Genomic DNA, 15,244 nt, shown 5'->3' with positions numbered 1-15,244 from the left:
TTCAAACTCCATGATACATCCTTAAGACCTTGTGAGCTTTAAAAGACAAAAGGCATCAATATCCATCATCAAGAACTCTTTATTTAATAATAAATAATTCCATTACAAGTGTATAAAATCACAGATAATATTGCGTGTACTCATTCGCAAGTCCCTAAAATAAATACAGTGATATATGATGACGAAACACTTTTTTACTCAAACACTTTTAGAACGAGGATCGACCTTCAACATGTCCCGTCTTCTCTTTATGTGGAAGGACAGCCCAGGCCCAAATTTATTGTCCCTAAAACCAAGAAACAACGGGAGTTCTTCGAAAGAAATCGGGCCAATACTTACAAGAGGTTTTGCAAGTATCGCACGGTGAAAATGGCTACCCCAATACCGTCGAAAAAGGTTACGACCAAGGTAAAGAAATGTGTTTTATAATTTTCACTTAGAATTGAAGTATTAGTGTGTTTTATGGAATATTTTAAGTAAAACAGTGGTGGTGGAACTCGTTACACGTTCACTGCCAATGACTCAACATATGAGTCACGGCGGTACCCCTCCTATGGCCAGTGGCTCAACTGTTGAGTCATGTGCATGGCTTTAGTATTGTTTCGGCTTCCGCAGGGGATACGTCTCGTTTCACCGGTCGCAAGTGTACTTATAAACACGTGTTTTTTCGAAATCGGTTTTTGTTGGTGATAAGTAGTTTTCCTGACATGGATGAAGAAAATCCAGGTCCTTCTCGGCCTAAACGGAGGCATACAGATTTCAAAATGATGAGACCCCTGACATTATCTGAACAAGAAGAACTTTTGTATTTATCAGAAAGTGAGGAGGACCCGTTCGTCGACAGTGGCAGTGAATACGAGCCTACTGATCATGAGAGTTCAAGCGACGAAGACGAATTGCCCGATGTTGTCGCTTTAGAGGATGCAAGCCTTACCGACATTGAGAATAATGAGACGATTAGTGTTCAAAACAGTAACAGTGATATTCCGACCTGGACTGATGTGCCTAATCAAAATGACTTTTTATTTTCGGGTGTGCCTGGACTTAGAGAGTAAATTTAACCTCGGACAACCCCATCGATTTTTTTCAATTGTTTATCACAGACGATTTTCTGGAACATATTGCTACCGAAACTAACAACTATGCCGAACAACTCTTTTTAAGTAAAGAAACAGAAGAGAAATCAAGAATCACTGAATGGAAGCCGTTGACAGTGCCAACACTGAAAACTTTTTTGGGTCTGTGGCTTCACATGGGCAATATTCAGCTAAACCGTTTGCAGGACTACTGGAAGACCGATGAATTGTATAATCTGTCTTGTTTCAGAAATAACATGAGTTGAAATCGATTTCTAGTCATTCTAAGATGTTTACATTTTTCTAAAAATCCCGAAAGAGGTGACCCAGATTATGGTGACCGTTTGTGCAGGATAAGATGGCTTCAAAATTTCTTCAATGACAGAATTGACAAGATCTATTACCCAAACAAGGAGCTATCACTAGATGAGTCCATGGTGCTACGGAGAGGAAGACTGGTTTTTCGCCAGTATATTAAAAATAAAAAGCACAAGTTTGGGGTGAAACTGTATATTTTGTCAGAACCTGATGGGCTTGTGTTAAAAGCTAGGATATATACTGGAGACGAAAAAGATATGAAAGGAGAATTAGGGCATGCAGCAAACGTTGTTTTAAGTTTGACAAAGAATTATCTTGATAAGGGCCATTCCATATACATGGATAATTACTATAACTCGATTGCACTATGTAAAGAGCTAATTTAAAAAAAAAACTATGCTACTGGAACCTTAAGGCTGAACAGGAAAGGAAATCCTCCCGAAGTGAGTTCTAAAAAACTTAAAAAAGGTGAATCTATTACAAAGTACTCTAAAGGCATTGCAGTGGGTAAATGGCGTGACAAAAGGGAGGTTTTATTTATATCTACAGAGTTTAGTGGGGAACTGATCAAGCAACCAAATAGACGAAACGAGGAAAAAGAAAAGCCAAATGCTATCATTAATTATAATAAAAACATGTCAAGAATCGACAGGCAAGATCAGATGCTTGCTTATTATGCCAGCGAAAGAAAAACCATCAGATGGTATAAGAAGCTTGCTATTCATCTGATATCAATTATGCTGCTTAATAGTTATCACCTTTATAACAAATATTCTACTCAGCAAAAGTTAAGCTACTATGATTATAGGCATAATATTATAAAGAATTTGTTGTCTGAAGCCAAAGAAAAACCACCTGAGCCTCCTAAAGTCAAACAAAACCAGCCTAGTCATTTGCCTGAAAAATGTGAAATGGATAATAAAGGTCGTCAAATGAGAAAGAGATGCAGGGTTTGTTATACACAGAAAATGCGCAAGAACACGCCATTTTTCTGCCCGGTTTGTCCAGATAAGCCAGGTCTTTGCCTCGGAAATTGCTTTCGAATCTACCACGATGAAAAATAGGTCTTTTTTTCATTTGTTCTTTAAAAAATGTTAATTTTGTTATTATTTTTTGTGATTTACTCCTAAGAAAAATTAATTATTTACTATTATATATTACGCTACGTTATGTGTTTGCAAAGTTTTAGTGATAAGAATTACACGTGCAATACATAATATAAAATATACCTGTTAAAAGTTCTTTGTTTTTTATTTTAATTCTGACTTTAAAATTTGACTCAAATGTTGAGTCACCGGCATATTCTAGGAGAAATATACCTCAGGGGCCGGTGACTCAGCTATTGAGTCAAAGTAGATTTAGGCCCAAAAAGCAAAAAAAAACACAATATTAATCATACAAAGTATTAAAAATCCTATTTTCGAACTACTTTTTGCAAATAGTCCCGACGGCTTCTGAACAAAGGCACAAAATACTTATAGGCAGTCAACGTGTTAATAGGAACGTTGACCTTGCTCAACTCAATTACTGTCTTTTTCTCAATTGTCTTTTTCCCTCAGGACATCAACTGCCTTAAAGAAATTATGAATTTTTTATGTATGTAGATCATACTTAACCCTCAAGTACTATGCGTGGGTCCTAGGGACCCATGTAAATAAGTTTTCATGCAGATTTTGGCAACGCCGCGCGCCACTGGCGTTTCCGCTTGTGTAATCTCCAGTAACATTAAACACTTCTCAGTCGTGAATCTGTTGTTAAAGTGGACGTATCGAATTTCGAGTTATTAATTAGTGTCGACGGGTCTGTGGGAACCACGCATAGTAATTACTTTACCATTTCTGGTTTGGTAAGTTTTAATTTTTTTTGTTTTTTGTTTAATTTTTATGTTTTTTTTTTAATTTTAGAAAGAAATATGGCTTTAAAAAATAATGCTTTGACTGATAAAGACATAGAAGACTTATTTGAAGATGAAAATTTTTGGAATGACCAAGACATTACAACCCAAGCTGCACTGCTTCCATCAGAGTTCAATGATATTGTAGTTTCAAATGATCAAAGTGATCAAGAGGAAGAAGATAATGAGGTTTTAAGCGATCATGACACAGAAAGTGAATTTTCATGGAGCTCCGGAGACGACTCAGACTTCGACCAGGATGAAGAAATTATTGAAGTCCCTCCAAGTATATCCACATTGGAAAAAGAGAAGAGATCGGGCTCATGGCATGGAAAAGATAAGACGATTTGGTCAAAACAAGAAGCAGAACAACATCGGAAAATATAATAAAAATATTACCTGGATTGGCTGGAGAGGCAAGGCAAATTCCACCAAAAAATGTTTTGGAAGCATGGAATTTGCTTTTCACAGACAATATGATTCAAAAAATGATTGAATTTACCAATCAAAAAATAAAAATCATGGCTGCCAACTATACTGTTTCTGCAAAAAATCGTCTATCCTTTTTATCTACCACAACTAGCGAAGAAATTAGGGCTTTTATTGGTTTGTTGTATTTACAGGGGATCTTCAAATCAAATAACGAAAACTTACGATCTATGTGGGCAACAGATGGCACCGGTAGAGATATTTTTAATTGCACTATGACTCTTGCACGCTTTAAGTTTTTACTATCCACTCTACGTTTTGATGATGAAACCACAAGGGCTGAAAGGCGAGCTATGACAAAATTAGCGCCTATTAAAGATCTTTTTGAAGAGTTTGTCGAAAGATCGAAAACAAACTACATACCAGGTGAATTCTTGACTGTGGACGAAATGCTTGTGGCATTTAGAGGTAGATGTGGCTTTCGCATGTATATGCCAAATAAGCCAGCAAAATATGGCATTAAATTACAAATTCTGGCTGATAGTAAAACACATTATATGTGCAATGCTGAAGTATATCTTGGTAGAGATAATGGGCCCGTGCAAAAATCTGTTTTTTTGCAGCCAACTCAAGTAGTCCTTCGTCTAATTACTTCTTTGCCTAAAAAATCAAACCGAAATATCACTGGTGATAATTGGTACTCTTCTGTAGAATTGGTCAATGAACTCCTAAAGAATAACTTAACTTACGTCGGCACAATGAAAAAAAAAAAAAAGAGACAAATACCACCTGAATTTCAAGCAATTCGAAGCCGACCTGAATCGTCAAGCCTCTTTGGATTCCAGAGCAAAACTACCTTGGTAAGTCATGTGCCTAAAAAGGGGAAATCTGTGATTCTAATATCTAGCATGCATCATGACGCAAAAATTGATAAAAGCACTCTCAAACCTGATATAATTTTGTTTTATAATGATACAAAATCTGGAGTAGACGCCTTGGATCAAAAATGTGTTCATTTTTCAACCTCCAGCAGAACAAGACGCTGGCCAATGGTACTATTTTTTCAAATGCTTAACATAGCTGGTGTAAATTCTCGGGTACTTTACCAATGTTCTCCCAAGGGAACTGAAATTGAAAGGTATTCCTTTTTGAAGAAACTTGGAATGGCACTTTGCAAGGACTATATGGAAATCCGAACACGAATCCGAATACGAACAACCAACATATTCGCCGACAGCTACGTGAATCGATTGCGCTGAGACTTGGAACGTCGTTACCTGTTCATCCAACCCCTATACCAGAGCAATCAAGGTCCAAAAGAAAAAGATGCGCCTTTTGTCCCCCAAAGAAGGATAGAAAAACAAGTGCTTTTTGCAATATGCAAATATTTTGTGTGAACCATGTTTAAATAAATAAATTTTGCACTAATTGTTAAAATATTTATATGAATAAACTATTTTGACATTAAAAACATTTTTTTTTATTTAAAAAGTGGTATCATTTTTAAGTTAAAAAAATGGGTCAGTGGGACCCACGCATAGTAAATATGTGTTTTATTTGGGGCATAGTACTTAAGGGTTAAAATTATATTTTTTCTTCTCTTTTTTAAGTGCTTAGAAAAAATTAACAAACTTCTTAGAGGCAAGTAAGTTACTAAATGCCTCAGTTCTTCTTGTCTTTCTTCTTCATAACCGCAACTGCCTGAAACAATGTATTGATTTTCTTCTTTTACAGACAATTCATTAATTTTATTCTGCATGTTTACTTCTTCTTTCTCTTGTTTTCCATCGTTAAGTTCCTAAAAGAAAGGTTTTCCTGGCCCACTTTTTTTTTCTTCTTCCTCTTCGTTTTTTTTTTAAGTCTATAAGGCATTAATGGATTTTTAACATGCAGTTGAGTTACTACATGGCCGAGTATAAGTGCGATTCCTGCCAGAAGAACATCTTGGAAAAAGAAAAATATAAAGTTCGCTGTAGTGGAGAGTGCCGACGAAGTTTTTGTATGTCATGTACGTACTAAACAACTACCAAGGCCTTATACAACCAAAAATACAACAACGTAAGGTTTTTCTGCTCTTTATGCGATTCCCCGAATATGAAATACCTTCATGAAAAAGTCACCCAACTACAAAATTCGCCACTTCCCTTGGAAGTTTTGGAAGCGTTTGGGACATGTTTAAAAAAAAATTATGACCTTTTTCCCGCGGTGAATGAAGTTTATGAAATTCTAACCGATCGTGACTTCAAATGGAAAGAGCCTTACCAAAAAGTAGACGACATTCACAATCTGCTCTCAAGCAACAGATCTGAGAGTGGGCAAGAGTCATTATTCTACTCCATTCGGGACATGAAACAGGACATATTTAATATTTCCTCGCTTCTAATGGGTAATCATGAGGAGCCTGTAAACATACTAATTCGGGACCCTTCAAAGGAGGAATTAATAAGGGAAATCGGGGACTTACGAAAAAGCGTAAATCAAATGGCCGGCAAATTGGAAAGAATTGAAAAAATGGACTTTAAAGAAAAATCTGTTATTAATTATACTGCACCTAAAATCAAAAAAACGATTTCGACCCAAACTGATAAAAGTCCTGAAATGTCTACATCATCAAAACCTCTTCAAAACAAATACCCAGTGATGAATGGCATTACACTGTTGTAGAAAACATATCTGCCTACTATACTATGAGTCAGCTTGCACACTACATTAAGATTAAACTTGGCACTAACGACTTTATTCGATGTTTTCCTATCCTTAAGGATGGATACAGTTTACCCTCTAGTTTTAAAGTTGGTGTGCAAAACAAGGATCTCCTGAAACGACTTAAAGAGACAGACATGTGACCTGCTGGTACTGTAATAGATGGCCATAAAGCTCATCCCTCCCAGCATATAGCCTTACCGCCAACTCCAATGTCCATTGCCGTCCAAGCAGCCTCCGATAACATTTCAAAGCAAGAAAAGCTGCTTAAGATCAACTCAGATAGGGAAGCCATAGCTGCTGGTAAGTTCTTAAACGGTAAAGCCGTCAACATTGAGATTGTGGAGAAAGCCAATAACGATAGTGGTGGGCTCCATCTCGATCCAATGATCCCACCAATAGTACGGCTCTCTCGTAAATCTGACATGGAAAATGATCGTTACTTGTTGACTAGACTGAGAGATCCTTTACTCCCTAAATCTCTCAGACTTTACCTGGCACATCTACATGAACAACCGACGAGTACATGTTTTGATGGACAAACCAACACCAGCATTAAACTAATGCTTGCTGCTGAGGGACTGCTGACCGATCTGGTTTCGCTACGAAAGCTGTACATCCGGTTCCACAAGGCCTATAGTATTGGATCCACGGAAGTTGAAGAGGACCACTTATATTTAGTACAGTACTTTTGGTTACTTATTTAGAATTAATTTTAGTTCTATTAAAATCAAAATCAGTGTATCAGGTTGATTCATTAGTTTATATTATCCAACATTATTATAAAATAAAACATTTTTCCACTAAACTTTTCGTTTGTAAATTACTTTTTGAAAAATAACTGGATGACAACTGTCATCCACTCGACTTTTAGCGTTACAAATATCCACGCGACTAATGGAGGGTTAAGCATTCTGGTATTTTTTTCTAAATATCTGGCTTGGGGTAAGAACTTTTCTAAAGAATCACGTTTTTAGTATTACCCTGGTTAGTATAAGAGCTCTGTTCTTAACTTCAATAGATTTCAATTTATGTAATGCTTGAATTAAATTAAAAAAAAACGACATGACCAATTCCCTTCTCTTGTTTTATTTCGTTGGGGTAAACTGTCTTCAATGGTCGCACGTTGATGAATGTTGAAAAAAATCTGTAAAATTTATCAATTTTTTAGTTTGAAGTACCGTCTCCAGAACCTTCTTCGGCAAAAGTAGCTCCCAGAAAAGTGACACCTACATCAAGTTGGCTATATCCAGACCCACAAACCGAGGAAGAATTGGCGTTAAAGAAACCCAAGAGTGGAATTATTATTAATGAAACGGGAGAAAAGGAGTCTACGCATGACTATGATAGTTTCGATTTGGTATTCAGTAGAAAGCCTAGACCAGACAGGTGATACTATTAATTTCATCATCAGCTTTTTTTTTATTATTTTTTTAATAGTAGAAAGAGAGACAGAAAAGGTAAAGCAAAAAAACAACTGGCTGACATTAGCGAAGAAAGTGAACAAACACCAAAAAAGGGTAAAGCAAAAAAGAAGGGAAAAAGGAGTATTGACAAATCAAAAGGTAATACAACTTCACTAATAAGCATAATAAATTTAAACGGTGGTCTTGCAGAGTTATTGCCAGAAGAAGAATTCATAGCAATGATCGAACAAGAGATGGCAGAAATGATGTATGGGGAAGGAGAAGGCGATATGCAAAAAGATTATTTAACAAAACAGTTTAGAAGAAAAGTTTCATTGGTACAATTCTGAAAAACCTGAATATCTGATGTCACTCTCTCATTTTCATTTTTAGATGTCACAATCGACATCATATCAAAGTAAAGATTACGAAATGGAGCCAGAGCTTTCAGTAACTAGTCCGGCCCTGGATAAGTACGCTCAAAAGTTCAGAAGAGACTCAGAAATCAGAAGATACGAACCGAAACGACGAAAATTTAGAAGAGGAACTCTGGAGAGTCACTCCTTTACCAACATCTACCAGCCTTTATTAAAGGAATTTTATTTTGGATCAAGACAAGGAACTATGCACCAAGGTCTTTTTACTTTTCTAAACAATCCAAAATAGACATATTATTATGAATCTTCATTTAGGTGACGCACACTTGCCCGATTTAGCCAGAAACATGCAAGGGATATGCGTTCCTGTAGCAGCTTATTGCTTCTCATTTCTAAGGCATCCAAATAAATGGACGGCTGAAAATATTGATGAAATACTGGATGTGGCCAGTCATTTGTATTTGGAGAGTATAAATGCTTTGCATGTCCATCAGTCGGGAAAGGAGTTGAAAATCGATGATTTGGAGAAGTATTGTTTTATACGTAAGTCAAAATGAATTTAACTTCTTAATGTTTAATCAACATTATTTAGGAGTTAAAACTTTAGGATCATTTATACTTTAGTTAGAAAAGGGATATGAATGAGAAATTTGCAAAATAATCCTAATGTACTAGTTCCAGTATTAACTGTGATTATTGAACTATGTTTTTTCTTATTCAAGTACCTCTTACAAGGTTAGCAATCATTATGGCTATTTTTACTTTTGTTGCTGCAGCCTTAATCAACTTAACAAAATTACAGTTGTACTATGTTCTCAGGTTATTTAAACAGGAAATGTAAGAGTTACATCTGTACTATTTGCCTGTACTAGCCTTATACTAGTAGAGGAGTTGTCCCGCTGGGGAATTTTCGCACAAAATTCGGATCCGTGGGACAAAAGTGCTTATAACTTTGGTTGTATTCGGTGTAGAAAAATAATGTTTACTTTTTTATTATTTAGAAATATGGGGCTACAACTTGATTACTCACAAATTTTTATTTCTTGTCTTGTTTAGAACTGGGACGCCTTTAAAGTCAAACAAATTTTCTTGCCCAACTTTTTCAATGGAAATTCGATACAAGTCGCAACGGTTGTTTGAATGTTATGAAATATAGCAAGTCGATTAAAGTTCACGTGGACCTTATCTGTATAGTTTTTGGTTATTCTCAGCATACTAGAAGTATTTTTTTTAACGTCCAAAGTTTCGGAAATTTCTGATATTGCAGCCCCTCTGACGGCTTTACGGTATCTTTGCGGAAATAATGACTCACAGAACTCGCATTCGTTCCAAATAGAGGGACGTATTAAGTTTTACTGTATCATTTATACAGGGTGAGCACTGTTTATTTGAAAATACTCTTTTTCACACTTGTTTTTTCTACTTTTAATAACTTTTTAGTGGCGCCACCTAGAGCCAAGTAGCTTATATACGGCTTGTAGCCTGTAATCAGAAGAATATTTTCCAATATCAACCGTACTTCTAAGTAAACACGTTTTTGAGTTATGAATTTTTGAATATTTTTTTACTTTGAAAATTAATTGTGCCTACCCCGTATGTCATATATGAACCAAAAGCAATCGAGCAAATGCGCTATTCATATTAGTATAACATACTAAAATATAATTTTTTCACCATTGTTACTAGTATCCTAAAAAAATTTTTTTTCGAAAAAAGTACCAAACGAGAACAATCGCTTAAAATCACCCTGCACACTGGTGAATCTCAAGGCAACCCATGGCCATTTCGTTGCCATGGAGACGCGCCATGGCAACGAAAACGGGGATTTTCGCCGGAAAAAAGGCCCTTTTTATAAACGAAATTTAACTACTAAAACCGATTGGAATCGGTCCAAATTTGATGTTAGTCTGTTCCTAAAGCTTTCTACTATTTTTCCATGTACAAATTATAAGGTAAAAACCGCTTTTTATACCCTAAAACATCGGCTGAAAATTATCGATTTTGACGTCTATGGCTAATTTTAATGGCGGTTTTGACAACATGGCGTCAAAGTGGATGAATCGGCTCGGACTTGCTTCCTAATTTCATTGATAAAATGCTTAAAATAGCTTAAAACTTTCAGGAATTGGTATGGAAATATTCAGGAGACTCTGGATAATCCGAATATGTGCATATCTTTTACGAAATCTGGTTCTTTTAGCCATGATAATTCAGCAAAGTTTTGACGTTTTAAGAATTTACCGTGTGTTATTATAATATTCGGGCGACACAGTGGACCATACAAGGCATTTTGCTAGACAAAAATTACAATACAGTGGGTTCTTATCATAAAAAAAATTCTAATATGGATTTATTTATTATTTATTTTATTTGATATTTGGGGTTGACTTCGGGTTTAATTATAAATTTAGGAATATAATAAATAATGTAATCCCAAAAAAAAAAACTAAATTATACTCCGTCACTGGTAACTGAACGTAAGAACACATAAATATCGCTTTGCCGCATACACGCTAACCAAGTTCGCCTGCTGCACTGCACTGACGGGTGTCGGGTTTTGAGAGGTTTTAAACCGAGAACTGTCTTGCGCGCTAAACTGCCCAAATACGTAAAAATGAGGGAGTGCTCCAGCTGTGTAATTATTTAAGCTGTGATATTAGTATAACATACAAAAATATAATTTTTTCACCATTGTTACTAGTATCCTAAAAAAATTTTTTTTCGAAAAAAGTACCAAACGAGAACAATCGCTTAAAATCACCCTGCACACTGGTTAATCTCAAGGCAACCCATGGCCAGTGTTGTTACAAGGAGCTACATTAGATGTACTGCAAGGATAGATCTAATTGTACTTTTTTGGATGACATTGTACTTTTTTCACAAGTCCATATTCAAAGAGGAGAGGATTTCAAGAAGGCAGGGGGAATTTTTAGTGGGAATTGGGAATCAAATTATATAGGTATTAGATAAATATGGTAAAATGTTAAATTGTTTTAACGTTTTTATATAATTATATAATAATATAATATGTACATAATAATAATTAATTCATATTATTATGTACATAGGTACATTGTTTTATAATTGAGAATTTTCATTTTTTATTTTTCGTAGTACCTAAAAATACTTTATAGAGAATTTAAAGAATTATTAAAAAATCGACTAAACTTATTAACTGTAGTTTTATTAATAAAACATATCATATAAACTAAAAACACAAAAAATATTCTTTAAATAAAACAAAACAAAACATAAAAATAGGAACAGAAAAAAGGAACTACGCTTATTATTGCTCTAGAAGTGAAAACAAAATTAAAATTTTATTACAAGTGAATGTCATAAAATTTTAAATAGCAACTTAAGAACCTAAAGTTGCTACGTCTAGTAAATATCTCGGTATATTATATAACTCCAAAAATTTAGGTGTATTATAATATATATTATAGCTACCTATATTATATAATATATTACATAATATATGATCTTTGTTGAAAGTGTAATCGTATAAAAGTGCTATTCAATTTCTACGATTACACTTTCTACAAAGGTGGTCGTATAATTTAATAGTGTTTTATCAAGCTTCCAATTTAGAACCCCATTATTAGTGTATTTCATCTTATCTTTAATGTGAAGTAAAGCAGCACAAGTTGATATTAATAACCTATTTCTAAGAGTCGTTTTTCTTAAAGTTAATTGAGAAAAAACTCTCTCGGTGGTAGCGGATGAATGTGGAAGGGCTAATATAATTTTAACGATTGTCATTAGGTTTGGAAACATTAAATCACCCTGTACATTTTTTTGTTCTGACACTAGTCGCCAAAATAAATTGATGTCATTGTTATGTGCAATGTTTTCTCTTAAGTCAACTAATAACTGCCATTCCATATTAGCTGTCTCTATATCAACAGAAATGTGAGGAAATAAATTTACAAATTGAGCAATTGACATCACTTCACCTGATAAAGCTACTGTGGGTGTAAAATTTGATGCATATTTTAAAATAGGATCATCAAATTGGAAACGATTTTTAATTTGTTTACACATTTCTACATAAAAATCTAAGACCCTCACCCTAAAATTTTGAACACCCTCTTTACTACATAAAATATTTGAAGGTGTCAACAGTACATCCACTTTTGCCCCTGCAAATAATTGGTCAAGAGGCACATAGTTTGCAGGATCATTTATGTTTATGGTTTGGATGGAAGTTTTATCTAAGATATTTTTTTTAATAAAACATCTTACAAGAGTTGAAATTCTATTTAATAAAATTGGAAGCTTTGGACTTTCCGACTGTAGTTCTATGTTTACCTTGTTAATTAATTCTAAAACATAAGTCAAAAACAGTAGATATAATTTGTACTCTATATTTTGCAGAGCATTTAAAATGGACCTTGCACTGGCAAGATTATCCTCTAAAGCTGCTCTTTGAAAAAATAAGATTAAAGAATTCCAATGCTCCAAAATTCTGTCCACAACATTCTGAAAAGAAAGTTAAAAATTAAAAACTACATTATTTATTTTATTAAAAAATTAGGTACCTTTAAAGATAGCCACCTTGTCTGACTAGGATGTAACATCTTATGTGGCTTTTTATTAGCAAAAATCTGACATTCCTTTAGCTCAGAAATCCTCTTGCTGCTATGGGCAAAGTATGCATAAATATCCCTTCTAAACTGCTCGACATTGTTTGGCAGTTTTTTTGCTGCAGCTGAAGAGCAGAGGTGAACGGAATGGCAAGTGCAACCTTGCACATAAATGTGAGACAAAATTTCCTTAAATCGAGCCTGGACACCTTTTTACAACTCCCATCATGGTACTGGCGTTGTCAGAAGCAAAACCAATGACATTGTCAAATGGGATTCCATTTTCCAATAAAATGTTTTTTATTATGTTGAATAGGGCTTCACTAGTCGCTTCTTCGACCTCAACCAAATCCAAAAACCGGTCTTGGATTTGTCCCTGCCTCCAATATCTGGTTACAATTACTAATGACTTTTTAACACTTAAATCTGTTGTCTCATCAATAATTATAGAAAATTTGACATTTTTTAGATCATTAATAATTTCAGTCTTAAAAGCTGGTCCCAATACGCCAGTAATTAGCTTTGTAGCTTTTAACCGTTTCATATTTATATTTTTGGCAATATTTGAATCAGGGTACAGTTCTTTATTTAATAAAGGAAGGGTATCCATTAAAAGCATAGGCAAGTTTTGTTCAGCAATATAACAACAAAGTCTTAACTCTGCCTCCTTAATTGCATTGACCTTTTTCTGCTGAGATGACTCTTGCAATAAAGTAGATATTGCAGGTGTCTTGCCTGCAGCCTTAACTCGGTTTAGATGAAGTGAATTTTTTCCATGCCTGGTTAAAGGGAATTTGTTGCCTATTAATTTAATCTGGCAATATTTGCAAAATAGGAAATCTTTAGTATTATCTAGCCAAGAAAAGCTTTCAGTTAATTTCTTTACATTAGGTATCAAAGAATTTTTTTTTTTCTTTGTTGAAGATGCTAATAGGGAGGTCAGGGGGGCTTCACTTTGAATTTCAACATCATCTTCATCAACTTCTGTTTCCAATGTTGTCGATTCTGTAGATGTAGTTAGATGAGTTGAGGAGGTCTCGGCTGAGGTGCTTGCTAGGCTTAGACTTTTTGGGGAAGTTTTTATGTAATGCAATATTTTTACAAAATGATTTTCATATTACTTTTTACTTTTTTGCATTTGACCTACCTATCCATTTAAAAAAAAATATAGGTACTGAAAATAAAAAACAAGGCAATCACCAATAAGCAACAAAATACAACTTCTCTAATTCCACTAATAACCACCATCACCCACGCAAATACCTTCATTTTATTTTTACTAAAATTTTAAATTTTAACTTCAAAAATATGAATATAAAAAACAAACAAAGTTAGGTTAGGTCTAAGTCTAGTTCATACGCTTGCGATTAGCGGATCGCGATTTGCGGAAAACGCTCCCATTGGTAAGTTCTGACGTATTTTAATGTACCGAATAACCGAATTATGCGGCGTCGCGTCGTCGTAGTAGATTTTCCGTTTCAGTGCGAAAAAATCAAACAGCAATTAAGGTTTGTCATTTGTACTTTTTTAAGATGAATTGTACTCTTGTACTTCATCCCCATGAATTGTACTGCTTTTGGCACAATTGTACCGTCTGTAACAACCCTGTCCATGGCCATTTCGTTGCCATGGCAACGAAAACGGGGATTTTCGCCGAAAAAAGGCCCTGTTTATAATCGAAATTTAACTACTAAAACTAATTGGAATTGGGCCAAATTTGATGTTAATCTATTCCTAAAGATTTCTACTATTTTTCCATGTATAAATCATAAGGTAAAAGCCGCTTTTTATACCCTAAAACATCGTCTGAAAATTATCGATTTTGACGTCTATGGCTAATTTTAATGGCGGTTTTGATAACATGGCGTCATAGGGGATAAATCGGCTCGGACTTGCTTCCTAATTTCATTGATAAAATGCTTAAAATAGCTTAAAACTTTCAGGAATTGGTATGGAAATATTCAGGAGACTCTGGATAATCCGAATATGTGCATATCTTTTACGAAATCCGGTTCTTTTAGCCATGATAATTCAGCAAAGTTTTGACGTTTTAAGAATTTACCGTGTATTATTATAATATTCAGGCGACATAGTGGACCATACAAGGAATATTGCTAGACAAAAATTACAATACAGTGGGTTCTTATGATAAAAAAAATTCTAATATGGATTTAATTATTATTTATTTTATTTGGTATTTGGGGTTGACTTCGGGTTTAATTATAAATTTCGGAATATTAAGTTTTCAGGTCATGTGACTATCAAAACTTTCTTCCTAAGGGTCAGATTTGATATTTGAGGTTTATTTAGAAAAAAATTATAAATTTTTAACAAATTTTTGAAATACTGAATTTTAAGTCACGTTACGAACAATTTCTATTGGGTCCATCGGATCAAATTACTTATTTATTAAAGCCATGTAGCTTCCTATTTTTCTTATATGCTATTAGTTTCT

The 15,244-nt window shown here is 34.5% G+C and overlaps 1 protein-coding gene across 2 annotated transcripts in view; it reads left to right on the top strand.

Moving 5' to 3' along the window:
- Positions 1-15,244, top strand: part of LOC126747459 (uncharacterized) — a 48,333-nt gene that overhangs the window by 11,922 nt on the left and 21,167 nt on the right. The window contains exons 3-8 of one of the 2 annotated variants that reach the window (XM_050456128.1): positions 213-408; positions 7,592-7,809; positions 7,864-7,985; positions 8,037-8,164; positions 8,220-8,460; positions 8,519-8,746. In XM_050456128.1, the coding sequence (XP_050312085.1) occupies positions 213-408; positions 7,592-7,809; positions 7,864-7,985; positions 8,037-8,164; positions 8,220-8,460; positions 8,519-8,746 (1,133 nt within the window). Of the gene's footprint in view, positions 1-212; positions 409-7,591; positions 7,810-7,860; positions 7,986-8,036; positions 8,165-8,219; positions 8,461-8,518; positions 8,747-15,244 lie in introns of both variants that reach the window. The other variant, XM_050456124.1, reaches the window with a different exon arrangement.

This window comes from Anthonomus grandis, chromosome 2 (genome assembly GCF_022605725.1).
Source record: "Anthonomus grandis grandis chromosome 2, icAntGran1.3, whole genome shotgun sequence".
Lineage (NCBI taxonomy): Eukaryota > Metazoa > Arthropoda > Insecta > Coleoptera > Curculionidae > Anthonomus > Anthonomus grandis.
Note: the sequence above shows the minus strand (reverse complement) of the source record. Positions and strands in the feature narration are given on the sequence as shown.